The sequence below is a fragment of the Ursus americanus genome, chromosome X (genome assembly GCF_024610735.1).
Source record: "Ursus americanus isolate L20-20 chromosome X, mUrsAme1.1.p, whole genome shotgun sequence".
NCBI lineage: Eukaryota > Metazoa > Chordata > Mammalia > Carnivora > Ursidae > Ursus > Ursus americanus.
The window spans coordinates 114,920,532-114,935,525 of record NC_142164.1 but is presented as its reverse complement, the minus strand read 5'-3'; the positions used below and the strand labels follow the sequence as shown (position 1 = coordinate 114,935,525).

Below are 14,994 nucleotides of genomic sequence, written 5' to 3'. Positions count from 1 at the left end.
GCCATAGGTGAAGCCGCAGGAACATGCTTTCCTGACTGTGGCAGAAATCAGTCATTTCCTTTCGTCTTACCTTAAACAGCAAAGTTTTCCTGTTAGGGCCCAGAGAGTAAACACTTGAGCCCGTGAGACATACGGGCTGTCACTACTCAAGTCTGTCTTTGCTGCCTGAAGGCACCAGAGACGATATGTACATGAAACAGCATGGCAGTGTCCAGTAAGACTTTATTTACAGAAACAGATGGGGAGCCGGGTGTGCCCAGCAGGCCAGTTGCTAACCCCTGCCTTAGACCATTTATATTAAAATGCTACCAAATTCATGTTAACTGAGCCTAACGCACTATCTGATGTACTCTGTTGATGTGTTTTGAGTAAATGAAAAGTTCACGCAGCCCTAAGGTGGTGTTGAATTTCTTGACCCCTCTCTCTGCATTTGTTTTCCTGGTTCTGCTGTTCAGGATTGGGCCATTTACAGACTAGAAAGTCTGATTCCAAAGCCTATGCCAAGAGCAGCCTTTGACCCGGAGGAAACATTCCATGGTTGTCTCCATGGGGCCAGCTCAGGTGCACAGGGAAAAGTCACAGATAGGGTCCCTGCCACCGAAAGCCCTCCTGATCTGTACCGCCAAAGATTTCTCTAGGTTCTGTATAGCATCTTCAAAAGTCCCTTTCTGAAACAGCTCAACTTTAGAAGGGAGAGCAAATCAAGCTCATCAGTCATTTTATAAGGTTTATGTAAATATTATCAGTTTTCAGTTTGTGTTGTCTCCTGGATGAATGGCTCTCGAGGAGGGAGGAGCCTCAAGATGTGAGAAGCCTGGGACCCCGAATAATTGCATGCCAGTGCAGTCCCTCTCCTGGCCCCCACGGCCAGCCTGCATGGGATACATGCCTGAGTAAGAAACTTTTGTGGTGTTAGGGCACCGAGGGGTTAGCCTACCTAAGCTAACACAAGTGTGTATCTGTGAGATACATTCTTAGAAGTAAGATTGCTGAGCCATTTATAAGTTAGATGCTGCCCAATTGCCTTGTAAGTTACTGCAACAGCAAAACTCCTACCAATAGTATGAGAGTGTCTATTTTCCCATCAAGTATATTACTCAACTTTTGGAGCCATTCCAATCTAAGAGGAAAAAAAAAACCTCCTTGGTGTTTAGCTTGCATTTCTTTAATACATACGAGGCTAAGCAGCTTTTCAAATATTTGTCAAGTGTTTGTATTTCTTTTTCTGTGTGCTGCCTATAATTTGCCTATATTTTAATTATTTTTCTTTTCCAGATTAATTTTGTAATAAATCTTTAGATAGTAGAAGTTAGCCTTCAGTTGGTCAGATGTGCTGTCAATTTCTATTTATTTATTTATTTGCCACACAGATGACTCTATTTTTTTGTTCTTTAACAGAGTGAAATGTGTCATTCTCTTTCTTTATGTTTTCTGGGCAACGCCTTCCCCAATGTCAAAATATATAAATATCCAGCTATGGTTTGTTTTGGTGCATGCATAGTTTCATTAAAAAAAATCATCAAATATTTCTTCCATATCAACTTATTTTGATGTAAGGACTAAGGTCAGAGTCCAATGTTTTCTTCTCAATGGTTGTCTCATTGTCACTAATACGTAATAATAATCCATCCTTTTCCCTTTGACCAAAAAAAAGCAATATTTATCATGTCAAAAGTTCCTGTTATTTATTTTTGTTCATTTCTGAACTCTGTTGTGTTCTATTGACCTGCCCATTGAGAAGCAGTACAATACCCGTTTAATTGCTTTATTCGTATGACATTTTAATAAATGGATAGGGATACTCTCCACTTGACCTCTTTCTCAGATTTCCCCTGCCTACTCTTACATAGTTATTTGTCTAGATGATGTTTAGAACAATTTAGTGATAATACAAAAACAAATTGTTTTTGGAATCACGTTCAGTTTACAGCTCATTAATGACATAATTGACATCTTTCTATCATTGATTCTTCTTATTCAAGAAAAATACAGACTTCTGTATTTATTCCTAACTTCTCTTCTTATCCAACTGAGATCCCATGGTCTGGGATTATAATCACTCCCAGGGACACTGTAGTAATTAGTTTCCTATCACTTTTGTAACAAACGACCATAAACTTAGTGGCTTAAACAGCTCAAATTTATCTTCTGACATTTCTGGAGGTCAGAAGTCTGAAACAGGTCTTGCTGGGCTAAAATCAAGGCGCCAGCAGGGTTGTATCCTTTCCAGGGCTCTAGGGAGAATCTGTTTCCTCACGTTTTCCAGTTTTCAGAGGCAGGCTGCGTCCCTTGGCTCGTGGCCCTTCCCCCATCTTCAAAGCCAGCACCATTGCCTCCCTCCAACTGTTCCTCCATAGTCCTGGCTCTCTCAGACTCAGCTATAGCTGGGAAAGTTTTTCTGCTTTTAAATAACCATGGGCTTGGCTTTGGCCATCCCAGATAAACCAGGATCATCTCGCTATCTCAAGGACATTGACTGATCACATCTGCAAAGATTTGGGGGCCTGTGAGGAAACACTCACAGGCTCGGGGGACTAGGATGTGGCCATCTTTGGGAGTGCATTATTCTGCCTACCACGGATGTCCTCTCAACAGCCATGACCCTCTCTATTGTCACTGAACTCGACTAGAAAATCCTAACTCTGGAGAGAGGAGATTGGAGTCACTAGGGCTGGGAAATTTAAAGCGCAAAGTGGTATGTTTCACTTTAGTCATGTTTAGCTGCCAGGATGTTTGTTTTGCAATTTAAATTCCCAGCTACTAGCGTCAAATGGACCTTTTGGGCTGCCTTGCAATCCTGCAACACCGCTGGTCCATCGGCTTCCCTCTCTTCCGCTCCTCTCTTTCCTCAAGCCTCCAGGACCTCCTTGCCATCCTCACTCCTAGCAGATGACACTGCTTCCTAGTTCACTGACAGCGGAGAGGCAGTCTGGAATAAAATTCCACAGGCACGCCCACCATCTCTAATCTGCCTGCCTCTGTGCCTGTATCACCGATGTGCACCTACCATTATAGCTCGAGAGGTCAGACTCTGCTGGTGCTCTGGACCCCATCCCTGAAGTCACTCTCGGAAGTCACCTCGGTCACTTCCCCACCGTCCACTCTTCAATTCTTCCCTTTCTATGGGGAATCCCAGCAGCCGATGAATATGTCAGGCTGTCATTCATCTGAGCCCTGGAAGCACCAGTCTCCAGGAAGAAGAGGGGTCTCCAAAGATACCCATAAACAAATCCCTATAATCTTTCTAGAGCAACAAAGAACAGAAGTGTAAGCTTGAGTCTGTTTTCATTTTCATCATACCCACTGTCTGGGTATGATCTGACCCTGTTTTGAACCTCCACTTGGGGGTTCACTTGGAACCAAGTGGTCACCCTCAGACCAAGGCTGCCATCATGGCACTCGGCACTGGCCCTGTATTTGAAGGAGCTGGGTAAATATTTGATGTCTATAATCATCTGCCTCAAAGAAGAGCTCAGAACTCTTGGGTGACTGATGTCTGTTTCTCTCCACCCAGCCACACGATTCTTTCTCTCCTCCATAAGTAAGAAATTATTTGTAAATCATTAGTTCCTATTTTGATAGAAAATATCAAAATAATTCCTATAGCCCAAACATCCTTTGAACATCTCGATAGAACAAATATTTCCCTGAATACATGCTAGGAACTACATAGTCTCAGAAACAAGTAATGGAGACAGAGCTTCCAGCAGACAATTTTTATAAAACTGTCTGTTTGGTAAAGGTTATTTATTTAGCAGACTCTTTAAAAAGCAGGAACAAAGAGAAACACCAAATTAACTGGATTGAAAAACAAAGCTACAAAGAATGTTTGTTCCCTGGTATCTTATCTGATGTGCATCCAATCTGGGTTTCATAGAACTTTTTAGAGTCATCATTCCCTTCACTACAAATTGGGTTTGCCAACAACGTTTCTGTTCTGTCGAGAAACCGAAAGAACAACAAATCACCCTTGTGCTACATATTTTCACAAAGTATAAAGCACCCTTATAGAAGAGGATAAACATTCAAAAACACAATCTTACAGATTACAGGATTTCAAATGCATGCATCTTATCCTCACCAGAATCAGGACCTGTATTTGTGAAAACTTCAGATGATCAAGCCTCAATGGCTCCAGGGTCATGGTGGTGAAACTCAGCATAGACACGCCAGGTGAAAGATGACAAAAACGAGTTAACATGAGTATAATCCCTGATTCTGGGTGAGCATGAGGTCAAATGACACATTGAATAGATTGTGAAAACATTCTTTTCAACTGATTATTTCGAAATCCTGTTGAAATAGACACGGTTTTAGTGCGAGCCCTTGAAGTTGACCTTTCCGAAAGGTCTTTTTAATTGATTGTCCTGAAGTTATGTAGACGAGTGAGATACACATGGCTTTCCCTTTTAATAACTGAAGGTGACCTTCCCTTTAAATAAACATATTGGTTGACATGTCAATTGTCCCCCTTGAATGTGTCTTTCAAAGTGGACATAATACCAGCCAACGACCAAGAAGCTGTTGCTTCCTTCCTGTGTTAATGTTAGGTGTGAGATGAGTCTGCAGCTTGTGGCTTTGGCAAAGCGGACATCTGACTCACAGCGTTCCCTGATGGAACGGTACACACGGCCTTACCTTTGGGAATGGTGATGGGACAGCTCAGGTCACAGTCCTGCTGCAACTGATAAAAAGCCACTTCCTGCAGCCGGGCTCGCTCCAGCTCTGACAGACTCTGGATGGGGACGGATCTCAGCCGCACACTGCGGCCTGACATGCTGTTCCAGGTGAAATCACCCTGCAGAGCAAGGAGAACACATCAGGAGTTACACAGCTCATCTACGTCTCACAAAGCTCATCCTTCCTCTTAGTCAGTCATAAAGTCAAGCAAACTGCATCTGTGGGTTCCAACATTGTCTCTCCATCCCTTGAATCAAATCCACTCTGTTAACCGTGACTTTTCTCAGTCCGTCGTAAACATCCAAGTCTCTAGTATCTGCTGGATCACTTGATCCCATATAACGATTCACCCAGAGGCCGAAGAAAGCTGTGGGAAAGACACTTTGAGGGTTCTACTGCCTCTCTTCTCTGGGGACGCATGGGAACTTTTTGGTTATGTATCTCAGTAACAGGAAAAATTGCTGCCAGCTGCCGTCACGTGTACTAGATCCAGGAGGGCAAATGTGTATGGACGGCCTACCGTGTGCCAGAGACTATGCCAAGTCCCACCAACAACCTTATGAGGCGGTTACCATTTTTGACCCTATCTTATACAGTTTACCCTTGAACAACACGGGTTTGAACTACACAAGTCTGCTCACTTACACTTGGATATTTTTGGATACTGTACGGTACTGTAAATGTATTTGTTCTTCCTCATAATTTTCTTTCTTTTTTTTAAGATTTTATTTATTTATTTCAGAGACAGAGAGAGACAGAATGCAAGCATGAGTGGAGGGGGAAGGGGCAGAGGGAAAAGCAGACTCCCCGCTGAGTAGAAAGCCCAATGAGTTGAAGGCAGACACCCAACTGACTGAGGCACCCAGGCGCCCCCCCTTATGATTTTCTTAATCACATGTTCTTTTCGCTAGCTTACTCTATTGTAAGAATGTAGTCTATAATACATATAATATACAAAATATGTGTTAACAGACTTTATGTTATTGGTAAGACTTCCAGTCAAGTAGCCTATCAGTAGTTAAGTTTTGGGGGAGTCAAAAATTAAACACAGATTTTTGACCACATGGGGGTGTTGGTGCCCCAACTCCCACAACTCTCAAGGGTAAACTGCATAGTATTCAATAATACAGTACACTATACAATAATACAATCTAGTGTATTTATAATATATAACATTATTATTAGATATATACTTATGATACATGACTATAATATATATGTATGATACATTATAGTAATAGTATAGTAATATTCAGTATATGTAAATATATTGTAATGCAGATGAAACTGAGGCTTGCAGAAGTTAAGCAATTTTCCCCAAATCGTAAAACTTAACGAGATTTGGAACCAATCAGAACTCAAGCTAAAAACATGTGCCCTCATATTCTATACTAAATTGTAACCGCCGAATTTCCATTTACAGCACTCTGAGCTATCTTGATCACGAGAGGTACAGAGATATGATCAATAAGAACTATGAATAATTACAGAGACATCTGATATTAAAGTCCTCCACATCAAAGAATCTGAGGCAAGCGTCTCCCAATCCTGAGTATGTTCATGTGCCCACGTACATCCACAGAGAGTGAATAGCTCTGCCCTCCCTGCAGTCAGTGAGAATATGATGCCCCAAGAAATAAGACCTCATGATCCTCTGACACCCCATGTCCCCTTACAGAGGGGGACTTCCTGTAACCCGCAGATGCCACCCATGGCACAAGAGCTTTGAAGACCTGCTAGTGCCTTGAAAATCAAAAAAGTCTCAGGAGGAAGGAGCGGCGCTGAACCCCGTGGGCAGTGCCCGGGAGCTGTGGGTCTGCAGAATGCTTAAGGAATTCCCAAGACCTCGCCATCCTCTCCCTCACTTCACAGAAGAGAAACAAGGAAGACTGGCCCCAGCAGCTATTAGGGCACCTGTGTTCCCTCGTGGTAGCAAATTCCTGCCTAGAATGTTAATTCCTAGGGTAAATGGCACTCTGTTAATTTTTTGATATTTTTCCCTTTTTATGTGGGCTTGCATTTATTTATTCATCCATTTAACAGATGGAGATAGTACACTCTAGTAACGGCAGACAATCAACAGGGTAAGTAAAGGGTATAGTGTGTTAAATATGGTAATGGCTAGGGATGGACCAAAAAGCAGGGAAGGGACTGGCAGCATAAAGAGAGGACACGATTTATGTTTCGGAGAGAGTGGCCACGAAAGGCCTCACAGGGAAGGCCATGACTGGGAAGGAGTTAAAGGAAGCGAGGGCTTTTTGTTTGTCGTCACATGTATGTTTGCAACCAGCGGATGATGGTGAAAACTAAGAAGCCCAGGAGAGGTTTGGGGGCATGATGTGGGGGACAATCTGGGCAGGGGAATGAGTGAGCAAATCTAGGCAAAGTGGGTGACTGCCATCACATTGGATGAACTGAAAAAAATTCTTCCAGGCCCAGCATATTTTCCATTTTTTCTTTCTTTGTTTTTGGGATAATTGGATGAAGCCCACGTTTAGACAGGAGTTGGGGACTTATACCTTGGTGTACCTCTCACTCACACCCTTTAGACTTAGGGTACCACAAGGTACAGTACCAGTGAATTGCATTTTTTCCTCCCAAACGAAAGTTCCAGATGAGTTGGTGACTTTTAAATACGAAGTTTAGGTATCTAGGAAAGCCCACTGCTATTTGAAGTGTCAAAATGGAATTTCATGCCTATTCATTAAAAAAGCATTTAAGAACGTGAACTCCAATTGGCTCAATTATCTATAGCAGAGGTTGACTATCTTTTTCTGTAAAAGGCCAGATAGTAAATATTTCAGGCTTTGCAGGCCATGTGGTCTCTGTCAAAACTACTCAAATCTGGGGTGCCTGGGTGGCGCAGTCGTTAAGCGTCTGCTTTCGGCTCAGGGCGTGATCCCAGCGTTCTGGGATTGAGCCCCACATCAGGCTCCTCCACTGGGAGCCTGCTTCTTCCTCTCCCACTCCCCCTGCTTGTGTTCCCTCTCTCGCTGGCTGTCTCTCTCTCCGTCAAATAAATAAAATCTTTTAAAAAAAAAAACTACTCAAATCTGCCTTTGTGGCAGAAAGCAGCCATAGACAATTCATAAATGAATGAGCGTGGCTGTGTTCCAATAAAACTTCATTTATAAGAACAGGTGGAAGGCTGGATTTGTCCAGTGGGCTGTAGTTGGCCAACCTCTGAACCATTGCTTATGACTGAAATAAACCAATCCCTGTAAGATACATTTTATTTTTATTTGCTATGTCCTCCTGGTTAATTATTTTTTAAAAATTTAATGAGCACCTATTACATGCTGAGAACAGTACTAGGCTTGGGATTATCAAAGTGACAGCACAGTCCTTGTCCTTAAGGAGTTAAAGTTTAATAACGAAAGCACATACGATCCATCAAACATAGAGATTGTGATACTGGAAGTTAGTAGCAGATGCAAGGGGGTGCCTAGGAGGAAAGGCTCGGACATCTGTCTGGGAGATCAAGGAAAGCTTTCTAGACAAGGTGATGTTTCAATGGAGACTCGAAAGTTGAATAAGAGGAGTGAGGGTTTGCCCAGTAGAGACGCAACACTGGAAAACACAGTGGGTGCCAAGGCAAATGAATTTGAGAGAACGAACTTGTTTGGGAAAATTACAAGGTTGGAGGGAGGGAAATAGCGGGAGGTGAAGCCACACAGGAGTCAAGGCTAGATCCTGGAGGGCTTTTTCTGCGGGCATTAAAAGTAGATTGGATTTTACTCAGTAGGTGATGGCTAGACATTAAGGAACCTTGAGTGTGAGCAGAGCCTGATCAGATCTACGTATGGGAAAGATGACTGGAAACAAATTTTGAAAGAAATTGAGGGAGGGAGCGCATCAAACATGTAGAGATCAGCAAAGATGCTGGGTTGGTATGCTGCTGAGTCAAATCTGAACAAGTAGAGAGTTAACACTCTCTAAGTCTCTAAGAGAGACACCTGGAACCACATATTACTCTTCTTGTGATTTTTTTCAACCATATACAAATGTAAAAACCATTCTTAACTTGGTGGTACAAAAACAGCCAGCAAGCTGGATTTGGCCCAGTGGCTAGAGTTTACCAACCCCCGATACAAAGAGATTAGGATCTTTTTTTTTTATGGCATTTTTTTTCTGTTTTCACATGGTCTTCTCTCAGTATATGTCTGTGTCCTAACTCCTCTGCTTATTTTTTTAAAGATTTTATTTATTTATTTGAGAGAGAGAGTGAGGATGAGCAAGGGGGAGGGGCAGGGAGAAGTAGGCTCCCCACTGAGCAGGGAGCCAGAAGTGGGGCTTGAGCCCAGGACTCTGGGATCATGACCTGAGCCGAAGGCAGACGCTCAGCCAACTGAGCCACCCAGGAGCCCCAATAAGGCTCTTTTAATACCCCGCACATATTTACTGAGCATCTACTATCATGTACCAGAGATCCTGCCCCAGGACCCTGCATCATAAGCTATATACACGGGCTAGATTCAGGAGAGCAAGAAACTCGCCTGGCTTACTCACCTTGATGTTGCCAGTATCCAAGACAGTACCTGGCACTGAACTGTCAACTGAATAAATACCTGTCAATCTATGGACTAAATGAATCAGGTACACCACGAGTTCAATAAGAAATTGGAAACTAACCACCCATGTAATGTTTTATCTATGTGGGAGATGTCTTGTGGATTTGAATAAACTGCTAAGAAACAGTCTTGCTTAAGATTCTCCCTCTCCCTCCCTCTCTCTCTTTTTAATTTAAAGTCAATTAGTTAACATATAATGTACTCTCTCTCTCAAAAAAAAGAGAAAGAAAAGAAAGTCTTTTGAAACAGAGCCTGTTGATGAGCCAAAAAAATGCCAGTATATGAGGGCAGAAAACAAACATAATAATATTAGACCTGAAGAATAATGAATCCATGACACCCACAGTCGCTCATCAGACCTCTTACGAACAGGAAGACATGAACACAAAGGTCAATATTGCCCCATGATCCTTGTGACAAGCACCCAGAAGAGTGCCAAAGCCCACCAGCCCAGCCTAGAATGTGCTTCTGGCTGTTCCTCAACCCTCAAATCGCGTTCCAGGCCAGCATGTTTCTTTGGTGACTGTTCATCTCATAAATGGATGACTCATTTTAAGGCTCTCTGGCTCTAGCCTTTCGAGTGGTTGCCATAGGATTTTTCTTTCAAGGTTGAAAGTGGATGATTTCAAATTTGTTTCAATATCACAAATTTAAGTGAAGTTGAAACTGACCCAATGTTTCTGGGTAGACTAAAGGCCTTGACAGTTGTAAAAATATCCTTTAAATCTGGGGTACTACTGGACAGCATTAACAAAGGGTAACAATATGATACAAAAAGATATAGCACAGTGGTTTTTGAGGGTGATTTTTACCCCCCTCAGGGGACTGTTGGCAATGTCTGGAAACATTTTTGGCTGTCATAAGTCTGGGGAGGGCTTTGCTACTGGCATCTAGTGGGTAAAGGTCAGGGATCTGTTCAACATCCTACAACATACAAGACAGCCCCCCACAATAAGGAAATGTCTGGCCCAAAATGGTCATAGTCCATAGGCTGAGAAACCCTGGCATTGCATACATTAGGTCTGCTGTTAGGCCCAGATTACACAGAATCTCCTTAAAATGATGGTGTCAGGAGCTATTAACAATCATTGATGAGTTTGGTTTAACATTAAATGCATCCACTATGTATTCTTAAGTATATGATGCATTATTCTGTATATTATACATGTATTATTCTGTGTATTATGTAAATAAACAGAATTATGACAGTTATTTAAAACTAGCATTAAGAAGCACAAATAGCACAAACCAATTTAAGAGGAACAAACAAACCAAAGAAAGGTCTCAATACAATAGAATCTTGATCAACTGGAGAACAATTCACCAAACGCATTAACTAAAGAGACTTCCTTCCCACAAGAAGTATATGTCTCCACATTTCGAAAAAAAAAAAAAAAGCCAAAGACAAACTGAAAAACCAACAATCTAATATCTGTGATTTATTCAGAAAGGTCATTCTTTTGAGCTAAATTGCATCTTTACAAACAGACTTGATTTTCCCATGAAATAAAATTGATTGAAATAATTTTGGTTTTGGTCTATACCACATTGTTTTCTTATGTCCTTGAGACTAGTCTCTAATTGTGGCATTTCTTTAACCTCATCTAACTGTACACTTCCCAAGGCCAAGGGAGCCAGCAAGGAGCGATGCAGGGCTGCTCAAAATACGGCCTGCAGACTGAGGGCAGTAGAATTACCTGGGCAGAGAATTCTCGTTAAACATGCAGGTTTCTGGGCTGTAAGGCAGATTGAGGGAATTAGGGTCACAAGGAATGGGGATCGAGCATCTTCATCATAAAGCAGCATCCTCAGATGATTCTTATTTTTGCACAATGAAGGCTGAGCCCCACTGGCACAGTGGTGAAGACTTGGGTTTGGATGGAGATGAGCTCTTTGGCAAGATTCAGAGCATCCCTGAGCCTCAGTGCCCTCATCAGTAAGATGGAGCAAAGAACAAGACCACTCTCAGGTTTGTAGTGAGCATATGAAACAATGCAAGGGAATTTCTTGGAGAGGGCTTATTAGCTCCCAGCAAGCCCTGAATACGTGCTAATTAAACTTACAATATTAATCATCATTACTCTACATTTGCATCCCCTTTTTAAACCTGGCAGGTTTAGGGACACCAAAAACTCTAAAGAAATGTGCACTGAATTCATGAGTAAATGCTTCCATGGAGTGTTAGATGCCTTTTCCAGGTGTTTGCAAGCTAGCCAGCTGGATTGTGGCTCCACATACATGAGGAGCAGAAGAAAAGACCAGATCAGTAAGTTAAGGCCCGAAAAATGGCATGCCATTTAGATAAACCATACCAGGGACTAAATTTCTTTTTAACTGTTTTCTACTGTGGCCAGCTGTCATTTGCACAGCCAAGGTTCCCAGATAATCACAATGTGTTGCTGAAGCATGGCATTAGTTTAAATACCAGGCTCGCAACCAACATTTCTGAAAAGGGCTGCCTAGTTCTTTATAACTCCAAAATAAACACATCACCAATGACAAGGAACTCCCTTCTTCATGAGCTTCTGGGCAAAGCCAACCGTATCTGTGTAGCTGTCCCACCCCTGTTTGGACTCTTAAAAGAAGTCATTCCTTGAGCAACTCAATAGAATAACATTCGCTAATTCTTCTTCTCTTGATTTGTCTGTCAGCCACTCCTTCTCAAAAGGTCTTTAAGAAAATCTAACACTTCTGCTACATCGGGTACAATTTTTACGCTTTATTAATCGATTCTAGTCTGTTTTTTTTAAAGAAGGAATTTTAGAAAATTCTGAACAACTGGTAAGTACGGCAGTCCATCTTTACCTTTGCTTTGGCATAGGAGCTATTTATTGCTACACAAAGAATATCAAAAAACGTCACCATCACAGAATGGAAATGTGCGCTTCACTCATTCAGCGAGTCTTTCATGAGCACCTTCTATGGGCTAGGCACTGGTCCTAGGTCCTGTGGATTCATCGGTGAACAAAACAAAGCACCTTGCATTCAAGAAGCTTCCAGTTTAGCGAAGGAAACTGATAAGAAATGAACATAATAAATGAGTAAATTACATAGCAAGTTACAAGGTGCTAAACCCCAGGAGAAAAAGAAGGTACAGCAGGGTGAGAGGAATCAGGAGTGCTGGGGTGGGGGGTTTCCAGGGCAACCTTACCGAGAACATGATATTTGAGTCAACCCTTATGTATGGAGGTGAGGTGATCAGCCAGGCAGATTCCAGGAGATGAGAATCTCAGGCAGAGATGAACTGACACGAGGGCAGTTAGGGTAGCGGCTAAAAAGCAAGGACTGGCAAGCTAGGCTGCCGAGGCTTAAATTACACTTCTGCCACCTTCCAGCCTTGTGGCTTTCAGGAAGCAATTTTCCCTCCTATGCTTTGTTTTCCTAATCTATGACATGGGGATGATGACTAGCCAGGGTTTGGCAAGCGCCTGTGAACCCAATCCCGCCTACTGATTGCTTTTGTAAATAAAGTTTTATTGGAACACTGCCACACTCACTTAGGTATTGTCTACTGCTGTTTTCATTGGCCTGCAAAGCTGAAAATATTTACTATCTGACCCTTCACTGAGAAAGTTTGCTGACCTCTGGACCAGACTAAAAGTAAAGACACATCTATGATTAGGATTTGTCTTTGGGATCAACATTCTCCTCCTCTCCTAAGATTTTCTCTGGGCAACATGCCAAAGAGCTTGCAAAGAAATTACACGCCATAGTAAGAACTGGGGATATTGGAAAGTATGTAAAAGTCTGGGTGATATAAACGTGGTTATCTGCAAATGGCCTGTTCATCTAAATTATTGATAAACCAAAGAAGTAGAAATAAGCATTGTTGAGCCAGTACTGAACTAATACCATTCAAAAAAACATAACGTCACTCACATCTCGTTTCCGGTGGAAAGAACCTTTCTAATGGTTAGTGTAGAGGGGATACAGCAACATATTGGGAGTCCCCAAAGGCAAAAACATCAGAATAAAAGACCAAGTTCATTTCTGTATATCCTCAGTTAGATCACGGACTAGTCTACCCGCCACCAACTTCATTCTGAGTTTCGAGTTTCACTTGAATCTTGGATGTAGAGGAGGTAACCAGCCTGCACTGACCCCAGAGTGGGGAAAACGGAAACGTTTGCAAGAATTAGAAATTCTCAGTGACAGGGCCAGTAGCTGATGGTTTTGCTTATCTTTCTATAATTTAATTTAGTTCACTGACATTAGAAATGGCAGACCTCTGGGCATGGATTGGACCTTGAAGATGTCACTAACACTCATGGACGACTCCCCCTCTGCTAGTTACTGCTCTAAGCCTTTTATTTGTGGTAGCTCATTTCTTTCTTACAGCAACTCCAAGGACTATGTTACCATCATGATTCCCATACTTTAGATGAGGAAACGTAGGCACGAGACTTAAGTAACTTGTCAAGATCGCATGCCTAGCAAGTGGCAGAGCTGGGATCCGAAGCTGGGTTGTGGGATCCAGAATCCAGACCCCAAAGCACTGTATGCATTTTATCACTTCTCATGATAAATCGAGCCAAACCCCTACATTTACAAAGGAAGAAAGCAAGGTCCAAAGAAGTTAGGTGGCTCCTACAGTAGCACAGTGGGATCTGGGACATAAGGGTCCCATTCTGCCTCTTTCCCCCACCGGGTCCTTTCATTATGAGACACAGCCTTACCGTAGGGTAATAAGCCAGACAGTGTTTAAAAATCCAGGAGCTTAAGGTTTTCCTCTTTTGTAAAACAGAGCACATTAGATTTTTTTATTAGCTTTATCTAATATCCAAGTTGTTCTCCAAAGCCCTTATTTATCATATCTACAGCAACTAAAATGTCACACCAAGTTCAAGAAGTCCAGAGGAGAAGATAAGCCACTTTATTCTTTCAGAACTCAAAACGGCCTATGCCAAATCTTTTGCAGAAAGCAGCGCAGTTAATGCTGTTCCGTGTCATCACGGCATGCTCCTCTCTGCTCCGCTTTGCTCATTTCAAGCTGCTCTAACATTATCAACCAATCTAAAAATAACATTCTCATAAATCTCTCCTGGCACAGACAGTACTTGGCTGTCGCACATCTCAGACACTGATCAATCCACTTTTCTTCCCAAATCACAAGATATATGTGTAAGAATCACAACATTTCAGCACAATAATCTTCTCGAAAAGAAGTATAAGCATAGATATTTATATTGCTTACCCATGAATTATATTCGGCCAGGTCTTTGCCGTCCTAATTTAACCGAACTAAGCTTGGAGTAGGAACTTGAGTCTGTTTTTGTTTTTTTTTGTTTTTTTTTTTAATTATTCTTTTGGTGAAAAATGCAGCCTGCAATGGTAGATCACAACGAGTGTCTGAGAAATGGCCCAGCTGGCATAGCTGTGACTCCCACAATAGCTTTTGTTGCCAGAGACCTCTGCTACCGTGAATCTTGGGACCAAAAAAAAAAAAAATGCAATCTTGTCATTGGACCATTGAGAAGTTCCTGTCCCTTCAGAACGGAGGCAGGCTGTGTCACTGAGTGAGCGTGTGAGTCAGTGTGTGTGTGTGTGTGTGTGTTTGTGTGTGTGTGTGTGTGTGTGTGTGTGTGTGAGAGAGAGAGAGAATGGGGGAGGGGGAGGGACGAAAAGAATGCAGAGAAATTGAAACTGGATTTCCTGATTTTTATTTTAATAAGACTATTTTGAAGAGATATTCTGGAGTTAGGAAAAGATTCCTCTTTTTAAAAATCCCCTTTTCCACAGGGAT

The 14,994-nt window shown here is 42.1% G+C and overlaps 1 protein-coding gene across 7 annotated transcripts in view; it reads right to left on the bottom strand.

The window, feature by feature from the left end:
* The window catches only part of ARHGAP6 (Rho GTPase activating protein 6), a 481,352-nt gene that overhangs the window by 71,086 nt on the left and 395,272 nt on the right, over positions 1 to 14,994 (bottom strand). For 5 of the 7 annotated variants that reach the window (XM_087859862.1, XM_087859863.1, XM_087859864.1 and 2 more), the window contains exon 2: positions 4,639 to 4,798. In XM_087859862.1, the coding sequence (XP_087715988.1) occupies positions 4,639 to 4,798 (160 nt within the window). Of the gene's footprint in view, positions 1 to 4,638; positions 4,799 to 12,402; positions 12,540 to 14,445; positions 14,749 to 14,994 lie in introns of those variants that run through there. The other 2 variants (XM_087859868.1, XM_087859867.1) reach the window with 2 other exon arrangements.